Raw genomic sequence first — 14,850 nt, 5'->3', positions numbered from 1 at the left:
CTTCTCCATGGAACTTCTCCAGGAACTCATAGTTTTACAAGGAAAATTATATAAATTAATGCCTATAAAGAGTTTAGCAAATAAGCCATCTATGTTGTCCATTATTCTGAATTAAGTAACCATTTAAAAATGAAATATACATCCCTACTTCAATTAAACTATCTAAACTCACAGACTTTGCTAAAAATCAGGAAGTTTGTTGTGAGACCCACTCGAGCTGTTCTGGGCAGGTAAGGAAAGTAGGAAAGCCATCAAAGAAACTAAAAGAGCCAATGCAAGAAGAAAGATTCTTACTACCTGCTCTCCTTTTATTTTTTTTAGAAATTAAAAAAAATCCACAAAAACTAATCACATTATAAATAATTCTATTGTTACCACTGTTTTTTGTTTCTTTTGAAAGGAGGTCTTTCTTCTTCCTTTTAATTATAGAGAAAATGGCAAACAGAAAAAGAGGGAAGCAAAGAAGCGCTACTGAAAACAATCGAAAGTTACAAACCCTATCTGCATAATATCTGAATATTTTAAGAAAGAGGCAAAAATATATTAACATGATTAACCTGTTTGAAAATCCTGCCTTTAGACCATACCCTTAAAATTTTAGTAAATGCCATGAAGAGAAACCAGTTAGAAACACTATTTGATAAGTGCGAGTAAAGCAATGACGATTAACAATGGAAAATGCCTGTTGATATGTTTTCAGGTCAATGCCTATAACTTTATCTTTGCAAAAGCCAACGCTTTCCCAAGTATGTTAATTGGGAAAATAAGTTTTAGAATGTTTTATGGTTAATACATATGAGCTGTAATCACAAGTTGTTAATCATCTGATTATCATTAAGTTATAACATTCTTACATCTTAAATTGGCAGGCAAATATCATATAACATGGTTTAACCAATTCTGCCTCTGACAGTAATAATTACTAGACTATAATGCCAGACTGCTTTTCACTCTAAAGCAGTCATCCTAATGTATTTTCTATAGCTGACCACCTGAGACAAACTGTCATGGTATGCTCCAGTGACCTGAAATACAGATTCAAGGAACAGAATTAGAAAAAAACCTTCATATTGAATTGATAAAATACAGAACTGATCTTTGCCATTTTCACATTTAAATCCCATTCATACCAACAACTCATGCTGACAATTATCTGCATAATGAACTAAAATTATTTCTCTGTGGTTAAACATAAAGGTAACAGATGTTTAAAAACCCTTATCAACTACCAGGCTTGTTGATAAAGCCACAGTTTTAGAAATGTAAAGCACCCTGGGAGCCAGTGATCTGACCTGTGTGGTGTGCAATTCACCCACCACCTCGCACAGGTGGTGTGGTGGTTCTGCCGCCTTCAAGGGACTCTGGTGTAGGGAGCACGGGCTTCCTCAAGTGGCCAGCTGCACTGCTCTGTCGCCGTTCCCAGAAAGTACAAATCTGCATTTCTGGAACTTCTACCTACGTTCTCTAGTTGAGCCTGTTTTCTCTGTCATATAAAATATTTTAAATTATTTTAAAACAAGTATTATACCTTTCCTTATTCTTCCATTTTCTAGACTTAAGACTCAGTTCCAATATCATTTGTGAAACATGATTATTTCCTGAATTATCCATCATCTTACTATTCTGTATATCCTAGCATTCAGAATATTTCCAGTGTGGTCTGCTTGGAAATGGAATACTATTACTACCCACGATAAACAAACTCAGTATCAGTCTGTTAGTGCAATCTCACCTTGCTTCAACAATATTAGCAGCTGCTCAACCACAGCATGCTCCTATCGTGCTTGTCATCAAACAAATCCCTCCTACTCCCAGGTCTAGTATTTCATCCTATATTTAAGGAGAATTATTTTCTCAATACAAAGTTTTAAATTTAACCATAATTAAAGATATCATTTTGCATTACTGAAAGATATTATTTTGGAACAGTATTATCATTAGCGTAGTCTGAATAACTAGATGACATTAAGTCAGTTTTCTGACAGGTTATTTTGGTGATTTATTAACTTTTTTTTTGCATAGTAGAAATTAGAGGACAACCATCTAAAAGGAAAATATCTAAATAGATGACTAAAATGTAGTTTAATCTTGAAAGTAGGTTCCAGTGAAATTTAGAAGGTGAAAAGAGAGTCTCAGTATAAAATTAAACTCTTTTAGCAATAGAATAGTAGGTTAAAAAAATAGCTTGTTTTTTTTCTACCCAATGTAAAACACCTTCTAGCTCCTTGAAAAATATTAGCTGATACCTCTACTTACATACATTATCAGCTCTCTATATAAAATTCTCTAAATTCCTGGGAACAAAGATTGAATGAATTAGTGGTTGGAAGATACTTTACCGAACTGAAACAGTGTATCACATATTGAATATAAGCTTACGGCTAGGCTGACCATTTTTATATATGCCATTTCATTAACCAACCACCCTGCTACTCCCACCCCTCCCCCCACACACACACACATAAAATCCTCAAGTAGGTTCGTTTTACTTATCTCCATTTCCAGGAAAAGTGTCAGATCATGCACTATGGTGCCAGCAAGTTCGAAACCTACATATCAACTCTACAACTTACTGGCTCAATGATTTCAAGCAAGTTATTTAACGTCTCTGAACCTGTATTTGTAGTTTTCCTTGTGTGTAAAGTGGGAATACTAATAATTATTTCATAAGGTTCTTGTAGATATAAGTTATGCAGGTCAAGAGCTACACATGCTGCCTGGTACATGTGTGCCAGTTATAATCAGCTTTTAAACAGAAGGAACTGCAATCTTCACATTCTCAACCATTTAGTCCACTTTATCTTAGTAAGTCAGTAGACATATAACTTATAATCTTGGATGCTAAATATAAATTACTCTTAGGATGCTTAAATTTATGAAATGTTTCTCTCATGTTGAGGTTTCAAAATGTTCAGTATATGAGGATTTAGCTCTTTATTTTTAATTACTCTCTTTCCAAGGTTAGGAGAACTTCTTAATGGTTAAAGAAAGAAAAAGGTATCACAAAGATTTTCTTGAAGTGTAATAGGGGAGACAAACTTATTTCCATCAACTTAGGTAAAGGAAAATTATACAATATATACCACTTGATTTAATTAAGGCTATTAATGTGGTACATTTTGTGGTAATATTATTTCTAAGTTTACCAAAATTCAGGAGCAATGTTTTAGTCACTGGTAATTCCACACTTGAAACATTTGAGATGTCAACAGAGACTAGGGAAACTGAAAGTGTACTTTTTTGAAGAGTAATCTGCTCATCATTTTAGACAAAGGAAGAACATAACAAATGTTTATTCCTATTAAATATGTGTTATATTCTTCTTGTTCAAGAATGAAGCTATTTCTCCTCCAGTCTGCCAAGGCTGGAACAATGACAGCAAGCATGAATTAGGAAGGTATGAAGTCTCTCTACCACAGAGTCAAAAGATTTTCTCCAGTTTTTCCAAATACTTACTATGTACCTTTCTGAAAGGTATTAAGGTAAAACATTTTTTTAATTCTAAATTTATCCATAAGATTATTTAAAGTGTATTCCTTTATGCAACTTAAAACTCCTCCTTCCTCCATTTCCACCAACATAAGCTACTTATTAAAATAAAGACTATGATAAATAGAGCCTCTGAACTATAAGGAAGGGATAGTAAACAGTGATGGTATCTATGCTGTACAGTAATTTATAAATCTCAGGATGACTAATTAACTTAATGGGAATTAATAAGACCAGAAAAGTTTATGGTTCTCTCCAGAATATAAAATGTATGATACACAGCCAAATTTCACTTTCATCATCTATGAATAAGGGCACGACAGTCTTTTAAAAGCTGAATTGCAATGAGGTGGCAAAGCCTGTCCAGGGTTAAAATACTAATTTATGCAAAATCCTGGGTTTGACAAGAATCTTATCAATGTCAGGCAGCAGGTACACTGACAGCAGGACTGGCTGAAAAGCTCTGTGTCAGAGCTGGGACGGAAGTCACCAATTTGTGAAGGCTGTTACGAACCAAAGGAATTGAAAAGTGTGAAGGAAAATGATTTTTCATGAAGAAAATGAGGCATATTTTTATAACTTTGCAGGCAATACCATTAGCTTAAAAGAACATGGTACTTCCATTTTGTGAGAAAAATTAGTTTTAAAAGATTTGTGAATTTTTATGTTAGGGCTACATTTTAGAGTCCTAAAATAGAAGTTCATTATACTAGTAACATTCAAATAGAAAATTCTAACAGGAAATGCGAAAGGGGAAGGAATTAGTTTAAAGAAAAAGATCATACAAAGAAGCAGTTTGGGGTTCCTTCTAAAAGGGATAATTTGGAATGGGGACCCAACCTCCTGACTGGGCAGTGTGGGCCAGCGGTGACTGCTGCAACCCGGGTGAACAACACGGGAGGCTGCTGGCGCGGACGTCTTACAGGAACACCAGAGAGATGGAACCAACAGTAGCTGAGAACTGGTGTGCCAGGCGTTTCAACCACCCAATGACTGAACAAAATGTTTACTGAGTACCTACTATGTTCTGTCCAACAACCCTTTGAGTTGCATATTTTTATTGCTATTTCAATGCAATTTTTATTTTATTTTTTAGAGGTAACACTACAAGTATCATGTTTACTGTAAATTAGACTAATAGGCAGTTTAAGAGAGAAATCATCGATAATCGTATTACCTAGAAATAACTATTTCTGGCTGTTTTTAAGGAGAACACAACTGAGCTTGGCAAAGATTGTATGTCTTGTGCAGGTTACACTGCACTCTAAAGTCCACGCTCTTGCCACACATCCCAGCAGATGCAGAGGCTAGCGGGGAGAATTCGACCATGTTCAACTCTAATGAGGATTACATAAACAGATCAAAATCAAGGGCTTTCCATGTCATTTACATAATAAATACACCATGAAATTAATAATACAAAGTGGATATATCAGGTAGATGTCATAGTTCTTACTGAAAAACACAAATTATCCACAATGCTGTCTACCCTGAGATCGCACACTCCTTGGTTGAGAGAATGAAGTTCCCTAAAATAGTTACACTATCAATAAGCAGCTACTCTTACTTTAAATGAATTAATGTTAAGTAAAAGCTTAGATTAAAGTTAAGTGTTCAATAAAGTGAGGTATTATTACTACTTCACAAGTACAAAGTTCCATTCTTTGTAATGCCACATACAATATATAATAGTTTTTCTTTTATATTATCGCAGTGAGTTACAGAGGTTGAGAACCTAGCATACGATGCTAAGCGAGCCTTTGTGTGGCACTTTACAAAGTGATTTCACAATTATTGGTGTTAATAACCAATGTAATACAAGAGGGAGGCTGAGAATCTTGTCAATTAGCAACATGTTCATTTTTCTTACACTGAAGAAAGGAACCCAGAGGCAGTTGTCTTTACTGAGACAAATCTTATAAAATTCATTTGAGTTCATGTCCCCTCCCCTTCCTATCTACAGGCATGGAGTGTTAACTCCCCTGAGAACATGACTACTGGGAAGCAAAGTGTAATAAAGTGGTAAAATTCACCAATACAAATATTTTCACAGCAGATTTTTCACATTAACTATTACATGTTCTAAGACATGTATCCTCAGAAACTTAGATGAATACAAATAATTGTTTTGTATAGTTAATTGGCAAGGTCCTAAATTTACCTAAGAACTTATATTTTAAATAAGGGATGTTTATTAATTTCATAATTTGATAAACCTCATAGTATTTGTATCTGTTTAATGAGTGTTGTCACATTCAGTGCCAAGAACTTTGAGATTGAAAGTTGTTTAGGCTCTTTTTAGACCCTTATCAATATTTAGACATGGTAACAATTAGAAAGGGAACAAGTGTCAGTGATGGGCCATCCCCTTCAGTGACAGAACAAGAATATTCTATGGTAGCTTCTAAATGAACCCTATGATTGTAAAAGAGCCTATGTTTTTAACAGGATTACTTGGTTTCTTATTTGGATTTTGTTTTTTTAATTCCATTGCTGGTGAGTGGTGGACTACTTTTTATAATTGTCATACAACAATTAGGAGCATTTAAAATTGTTTTCCTCTTTTAAAGCTTTGTCCATGGTAGGATAATCTCTATGAATGGGTTAGTTAATAGATGAAGTCAAGTGACATGGTTAAATCTTATGAGATTAAACAGTAGTTTTACATTTTTCCTTATTTACTGTATCACTACCAGGCAGGAAGATTAGCTTAAGAAGGCCGAAATTTTGTCAACTTAACATCTCTAGGATTGTATTAATGTTACTAGCAAAAGCCTAAAACCATCTTCACAGGGCATTTTCCAATATTGAATTTGCTGAGGTTTTAGGGCAATACTGGTAATAAGGTTCATTATGACTATTTGGACTTTTAAATATGCAGTTCCTAATGAGAATCTCTACTGAAAACTGGCTGAGTGGTTAGCTGCTAACTTCCAAATAAACACAGAATGTTCTTTTCACCTGTCTATCCACTGACATTTTTCTTGTAGCTACTAAAAGACTAAAAACTGGAGAGAAAAAAAAAAGACTAGAAACTGAGAATGAACTATATCACTGACTGCTTTGTACATTTTACTAAGGGTTGAAAACTCTGCTGTGAAAATACATTCTTGGTCAGCAACCTCTCCCACTCTGCTGAGCAGTTTCTAAATCTTTACATACCTCTTAAAAAATCCTCTCATACTTCTGACCTTACTACTTTCAACAGATTACCTGCTTTCCGCAGAGAAGAGTTCAGTAAGTACTAAGGAATTACTCAACTTCCTTCCCTGAAACCAACAACTTACCCTTACCTACACCTATGTTTACTTATTTCCTCTCCTCTCTCTAGTGTCCTTCAGCATACCCAATGTCACAGATGATTTTATTCCACTTTCCGTGGACTGTTTTTTTTAATCCTTACTCGTACTTTTACAAGCTCTACTTTCTTTTGCTTCCCCATGCCTTTGATGTCAACATGAGTGGGCTTGTAACCTGAGCCCCTTTAGTCTTTATTTATATCCTCTGTATCTTCACAACCAAGACCTTAAAAATAGTCTACATTTGTTTTCTTATTTCCCACTAACTCTCAAAAACTACAAGTCATATTGCATGTCCACCATTCCCCTGAAAGCGCCTTCTCCTGTTACCCGCTGCCTGTTGATTGCCAGACCACTATTCAATTCTTATCTTCTATAACCTCTCCAACATTTTATTTTTTTGTCTTCGCCCGACGACCTTTTTTTTTTATTGCTTTCAGAGACACACACACAGAAAGAAGCATTAATGTGAGAGAGAAACATCAATTGGTTGCCTCCTCATATGCGCCCCGACCAGAGATTGAACCCACAACCTGGGTATATGTGCCCTGACTGGGAATCAAACCCACAATCTTTCAGCCTATGGGACAATGTTCCAACTAATGAGAAAACAGGCCAGGGCTCCAACATTTTATATTATAGATTCAGCACCCCTCCCCCACTGCCAAACCCCTCATCTGCCCAGGCAAAACCATAATGACCCTTCCACCCTTCAACCCTAAAATTCCCAATTAAGTCTACTAACCCCAGCCCTGTCTTATGTCTCTTTTCAGTTTTTCCTGGCAATCTCACCCATGCTCTTAGCATAGATTCTGATGGCTCTGCTCTCTACTTTCACTGAAACCCATTTTCTATGCTATAGGCAATAATTTCTTAGAGCACAGGTCACATGATGACGCTCCCCTGCCTAAAATCCTTCATTGTTCCTAGTCTGAGGGATAAAATAATCTGCCTGACTCTTCACCCTTTGACCTCACCTTTCTTTTCAGCCTCATCTACAGGAATTCGCTAGACCTAAATTATACTGCTACCAAAATACCTTACCCTACCATGCCCTCCTACACTTTTCTTGTCTTTTTCTGTTCTCTCATTTTCCTCCTTTTTTTCCCCAAGTTAAGTCCTAACTGCTCTTCAAGACTTTCAAGACTCATAGTAAGTCTCATTTGTATTCAACAAATATTTATTGAAAGCACCTTCTATTTCAGATGCTGATCTGAAGGCTGAAGTACTAGCTGAGACAAAGTCCCTGTTCTAACATCAATTTCACTGAGGGACTGGAGACAGGACCAGGATATGCAGAAAACAAAGCAGGGCAAGGTGGAGACAGAGTTTGTGTGAGGCGCACTGATGTTCGGTACTGGAATATTCAGGGAGGCCCTTGCTTCTGCTGAGTCTGTTCCCAACTGAGTGAGGTGCTCTCCATAAGTGCTCTGTTCATGAAGAACAGATGCTAGATTACTCGCTGGGCTCCTCTGATAGTCTGTGACTCCTTGAGGGTAGAAACTTTCATCCGGGCATTCCCATTTTCTAGCACATAATCATTCTAAGGAAATGTGCTGTGCCAACACTGTGCAGGGTGGAAAGAAAAAGCCACATAAGTGCTCAAAATTTTTTTTGAAATAAATTAATACGTATTTGAAATTATAAGTTAATAGAAAACTTCAAATGTAAAAATTTAACTTCATAATAGCTTGATACTGCATCAAATACTAAAACAAAGATAAAGAATCTGACAAAATATCATAACTACACAGTAACATATTCTTGAATTATGAAAGGTAGGTAAGTACAGATTAAATAAACATTTCATATGAGATATGTAATTTGCTTTGCATTTGAAAACACTTTTGGGAGAATGAATTAGGAAGGCATGTAAGTGTTGTGGAGACAGTATCAATAAGAGAATTTTGCAAGGAATTGGAAAGTAGCATGGCAGAGTGAAAGCACATGGTACAGCTTTATAGATGTAAGTCTATTGGTTTATTTGTTCAGGTATTTCATTTATTACTTAAAGACAGAAACAAGTTAAAGAATTGTGGTATTTTATCATGAAAAACCATAATCATGTTGCTGTTAACCTCAATGGAGGCACAAAGGCAAAATTAGAAATTAAGAAGTAAAGTTTTTATCTTTTTACATGACCATATTTTCAGGTCCTTTTTGCACATTTTAGAGATTTAAATAAAAAATACACTAAAATTCCCTAACCCTGATCCATTTTCTTCTTGCTATTTTTTCTTGTTTTTACTTTTTCAAATAAATGGTATAATATAAAATTACAGAAAGTTTATAAAATTGAAAAATATATGTACATACACATAGAGATTATACATAACTCTACTACCCTAAAACTACCACTACCATGAGTATAATCTTGTTCAAATTGCTTTTATTCACTTATTATAAATATTTCTCAAAGATATTACAGCCTTCATAATGATCTTTTGATCACAGCTGTATAATATTTCACCTCATAGATGGATAATAATTTATTTTACCATTCTCTTATTGTTGGGCACTTAGGTAGCTCCTAGTTTTTAACTATTACAAGCTGCATTAATCATCTCCCAGCAATTCACTTATTTCCTTTGCTCTTCCTGTAGGAGAGATGAACAGCTGTGGGATTACTGGCTTAAAAGGTATGTACACTTTTATGGCTGGGAAAAAATTGGAAGCATCATGCTAATTTACAACTCTATTAGCAATGTAGAAGAATACCCACACTACTGCATCTTTGCCAGCATAAGCATTATCATTTAATTTTTCCCATTAACTCACAAATTTAACACTGTGCTTAACTGTTTCAATTTGCCTTTGATTGCTACCCGAGTTCAAAATTTCTCATTTTTAGTTAGAAAGATGACACTGCTACTTCAGCAAGAAACCATATTGAGCATAAGTCAATGGTTCAAGGCTGTAAAAATAAAATAAAAAATAAAATATTTAAGAAAGTTAATCAATCATCACATGAGTAACCATTATTGTGCTCCATGATAATTAGGCATTAATGGCAAGCAGTTCACGTGAGTGTCCATTATTACTATTATTTACACATAGTCAAATAAAGCATTCTTAGATTATGGGGGAAGCTTGGACCAAGCAGAGCTATAAACTTTTCTTATGTCCTCATAAAGGTCTCTTAATCTGAAACCAGAAGTGACCCAGAAGACAAGTTTTGTTTTTGTTTTTTTTTCCTGTCTTAGCTCCATGCATCCTCTCTAAACTGAGCACCCAGTAAAGATAATAGGTATTGTACATTTCGTTTGGCTGAAGGTGGCCTAACACTTACTTTACTGAGAATCAAAGACAAGATCAAGTCAGGTATTGGTCAAAGAAATGGCCAACAAACCCCTGGCCTCTTCTATGACTACTCCTCAAGTGAAGGATGTAGGTTTTCAGTGAGACTGCTGAAGAGCTTTGAACTATTGCCATGTCCTCTTCTGCAGAGGATACGAAAGGGCTTGAGGCACAATCCTTTCCCCATTTTCCCAGTCAACCTTCCTAACTAACAGAGGAGTGATCTGGGTTACTGGATTTAAGACACTGTCCTCTGCCAAACATCTTTCTCCCAACAGTGTCCAAGTTTCCATGAATTAAAGATGCTTTGATGTTTCTAGGTACGTAATTCTAAGATTAAAGAAGAAAGAATGGTGAGAGTGTGAAAGATTTAAAAAAACCCACACTCTACAGTGATGATTAATTTACCAGCCTGGTTTTATATTCTTAGAATATTTAACTCTAAAGCATGCAGAGAATAGAAATAAGAATTCCAATATGGAGAAGGCATAGGGAGAAGCAAAAAGAGTTAAGTCATTTTGGGTTGCTTTAAAAATGCATAGCTGAGGACACTACACTACGGAAGAATAAGCATGAAAAAGGTTAATATTATGACAATAAAAGTTTATGTTTTTATAGACCTTGGGAGTTTACAAAGCACATTTTCACCAATCATATTACTTAATGCTCACAACAACCCTGTACTGAAACTGAGACCCAGAGATATTAAGTAACTTACCCAAAGTCACATAGGTAGTAAGTGGCAGAGCCAGGACTCGACCCAGGTCTTCTGATTCCTCCTGTGCATTTCCAGCTCCCCTGGAGCTGAAGCAGGGGCAAAAAGGGAGGTGGAAGTAATTTGCCCAAGACCAGCCTTGCCCTTTCCCCTTCATTCAAAGGCCAAGCAGAGCAGACATTTAACTCTCAGTGACCCCTTTCATCAAATTCTTTCAGGATAAAGCAATCTGAAAATGTTTCTCGGCCTCAGGCCCAAGAATGGCAACAAACAGCAAACAATGTTGGAACTATTTTTGGCTACACTTTGTCATTTATGTGAAATTTATTGGAACCTCAAGGCATAGTAATTCTAATTTCATAAAGTAAAACTTATTTTTATAGTTGATATTATTTAAAGCAGTTTGTTTAAAACTTTTGTTTTGCAGTTTCAGGCAAACCTTTTAAATTACATCATTTAAAAAATCATCTTGAGAAATGCTTAAGAATAAAAATACCAAATCTACTTTGAAGATAGTCTATGGTCTTTTTTTTTTTCTGTCTTAATCATTTTCCGCCTGATTCTTTTCCTTTTTTATCCTCACCTGAGAATACTTTTTCATTGCTTTTACAGAGAGAGGAAAGGAGAGAGTGAGAGAAAGAGAGAGAAAAGAGAGAGAGAGAGAAACAAAGATGTGAGAGGGAAACATCAATTGGCTGCCTTCTCATACACGCCCCAACCAGAACTGAACCCACAACCTAGGTGTGTGCCCTGACCAGGAATCAAATGTGTAACCTTATGGTCTATGGGATGACATTCTAACCAACTAAGTCATACTAGCCAGGGCTCAGTGATTATTTTCATTAAAGCAGTTATGAATGGACAGAATAATCAGTCTTTTCATAGCCAATTTTAAATATTTTCAGCAAATTAAAAGAAAACGTGTGCATCTTCTTGAGATGTCTTTTTTGAGATGTAAATCATATACTCCTTTCTAAGATATATCTAAAATGCTTTTAATGTAGCCATTTATAATTAATTTTCTATAACAAAATTTAGAATTTCCAGTCCTAGTTTTTTAAATAGTTCCATAATTTTTCTCAGGAAATTACATATTTTAATTTCTCATCTTAACTAAGTTTTTAACATATTCAATGAGAATTTTTTCTTTTTTCTTTGCCTATTTCCTAAGAATTGAGGATATAATTTAAGTGGACTGAGCATAGGACCAATTTTTTATCATTTCTGGATGGTTTTATAATCAGCTCCAATACATCTCAGTCTCCAATAGTCTTTCCATTTATGAGAACTACTACACGTAGGGCCAGGTGCTAAGGAAGCATTAACCCTTATCAGAGCATATGAAGGATCAACCAGGAATATCATTTAGTTCTTCCAAAATGTTTTAGAGGCTCTATTTAACCAGAATTCATTTGAGCATCAGTCCTATCTGAGATGAGACATATCCAACTTAAGAGTTAAAAGTTACTTGTTACTTTTAAGATTAAAAAAAAAGGCAAATTGACATAAAAAAATTAAATGAAAGAGGAAAAGGAGAAAGAGGAGGAGCCTCTTTTGCATAAAGATAAAGAAGAGCACAAGGGAAGGGGAATACAAAAAAAGAGAGAAAAAGGGTTTACCTAGAACAGAAAAAAAATCTGAATAAGTACTAATACTCACCAGCTTTTGATATGTCTCCTTTTTCCCTTTAAGTTGTCAATTCTGTATTTTAAAAATCTAATTAAATCTAACATTCTTTGGGTACTGATGTTCAAATTCAGGGGTTTTTAAAAATAAGGTTTATATTATCTGATCACCGTATGAAGAAAAAAAATATATTAGTGTACTTTTCCCTACATTATTTGAGCCTTATTTACTTGTCTTTTCAAGATAAAATGCTCTTTATATTCTCTCTTTTTTTTAAGATTATTTATTTATTTTTAGACAGAGGGGAAGGTAGGGAGAAAGAGAGGGAGAGAAACATCAATGTGTGGTTGCTTCTCACAGGCTCCCTCCTGGGGACCTGGCCCACAACCCAGGCATGTGACCTGACTGGGAATCAAAGTGGTGACCCTTTAGTTCACAGGCTGGCACTCAATCTGCTAAGCCACACCAACCAGGGCTCTTTATATTCTCTTAAATCATTTGTTACATGGTACCAAAAATGGTTACCAACATTAAAAAAAATCACAAGTCCAAAAATTTTAGAATTTGAACCACACAGAAACAGAATTAAACTGACTTTGAATATCTTACTTTGTATAATAAGCTCTTTGTTAAGCATGCCCAAGAGGGTTGACCCTAATTTCCCAATCAGATGATCTGGAGGAAAAAATTAGCATTCTTCAGGCAAGACAAAAATGCTGATAAAAGGTAGTTAACATTACTACTAGTTCTGAAAAGTCAATGTTGGCTTTTCTACTTACATTCCTCACTCTATGCCATTCATTTAACATGCATAACAAAATTCTGTCAGGAACCATGCCAACAACAGTTCCCAGAACATAACCACCCCAGTTTGATGGAGGCCTTATTAATATGTATTAGGTGGCTTCTGGAAGGAGGAAAATATATCTTCTACTTCTTCTATATCATTTTAATTCCTTGGGGATATAGGTCAACCTATTTTCCAAAGCAGCTTTGTTACAAAATGCGCTGAAAAAATTTATTGAAAAACTATCATATTAAACTGTCATACTAGAGTTTGATGTCTGAAGAGCTCATCAGCACTAAAGGTTACCAACTGGACTACGTGAATCATTCAACAAACAATTACTGACCTCCTTCTACTGTTTCTGCTACCAAACCAGTTCATGTGCTCACTTAAAATTCTGATTCTCTCAAGCACTAAAAGAGATGGTACTTATAGCATTTATGTACTGCTTATTTAGACAGTTTCTTTGCACTTATACTAGCTATTATCCAATCATAAACTCTGCCCTTGTTTATAATTATAAATGCTTGGAGAGGGCATGTTTCTTAAAATGAGTTTTTTTCCCCTCCAGAACTCTCAAGTAGACCCTGGAATTAGATTCAAGATTATCAAGTCTGTTATTTTACTAGGAAAATAAGAACAGGAGATCTAGAACAGTTGAGTATAAGAGTTTGTTCTCTAGAAGGCCTTTAATAAATTAAAACAATACCATTGAAAGGCTTCAGAATACACTGGCTTAGCAGAAAAAGGGCTAATGATGACATAAAACAGAGTTTTTGGTCTTTTTGGACTACTCTTCTTTATTTAAGAATGCCCGCACACCCAGTGGAATTAACTTGCTTTGACACTTTTTGATTTAGTAGCCAATGCTAGCTTAACAAAAAAAAAAAAGGGGGGGGATTTCAGATTTTGCCTTAGACTAGACTATTGGGGAAGAGTCAATACTAAACCACAAATGATGAAAACGCATTACTGCTGGAACATGTAAATAATACCACGTGGGCATGAGGTGAGAACTACAGAAAAGGGTAGCAATATTCTAAAAGCTATGATGGGAGTCTTCACAAAAGCCAATTTCTAAAAGTTAATACATAAACAGTTTCCAGAATTAGAGTTAAAATTAAAGGACTAGTGAGTTGTATATATTTACATGTAAAATAAAATCTTCATTTTATTTTTATATAATAAAACACTATGACTAATGGCAAAAGTTCTCAGAAGGGACATAAAATTTCAGGAATATATTTTGTCCTCCATTCACAGAAAGGTAAAGACTCTTGGGACATACCTGAGGAGAAATGAACTTTTATATTCTTCTTATAAAAATATCTGATTATATTATTAATAAAAAGTTTGGAATATCTAAAACTATACATTCTAAAGATATATCTTCACCCTATTAAAGATGGGACATTTGAAAACTAGGAAGAAGGAGAGCACTAAACCAAAAGCATCTTCTAAAGACTTTCTACATAACAAGTTCTACATGGAAAAAGAAAAAAAAAAGAGTTCCCTGAACAAATAGTCTGTTAAACAACACCCACTATATATCTCTCTCAGAGATTTAAAATACATATTATTCTATTTCTGACTTAAAGAAGTCCTGTGATCAAGAAGTGTACTTAATTTTTTTAACC

General features: G+C 34.9%; 1 protein-coding gene across 5 annotated transcripts in view; it reads right to left on the bottom strand.

The window, feature by feature from the left end:
• The window catches only part of TDRD3 (tudor domain containing 3), a 163,246-nt gene that overhangs the window by 12,081 nt on the left and 136,315 nt on the right, over window positions 1-14,850 (bottom strand). For 3 of the 5 annotated variants that reach the window (XM_045839149.1, XM_045839148.1, XM_045839154.1), the window contains one exon: window positions 10,804-10,889. The exons of the other annotated variants lie outside the window; for them this stretch is intronic. In XM_045839149.1, coding sequence (XP_045695105.1) covers window positions 10,804-10,889 — 86 coding nt within the window. The remainder of the gene's footprint in view (window positions 1-10,803; window positions 10,890-14,850) is intronic. 5 annotated transcript variants of the gene reach the window in all.

Source organism: Phyllostomus hastatus, unplaced genomic scaffold (assembly GCF_019186645.2).
Source record: "Phyllostomus hastatus isolate PE091 unplaced genomic scaffold, TTU_PhHast_1.1 phas_contig_29, whole genome shotgun sequence".
Classification (NCBI taxonomy): Eukaryota; Metazoa; Chordata; class Mammalia; order Chiroptera; family Phyllostomidae; genus Phyllostomus; species Phyllostomus hastatus.
This window is presented reverse-complemented; position numbering and strand designations above follow the sequence as displayed.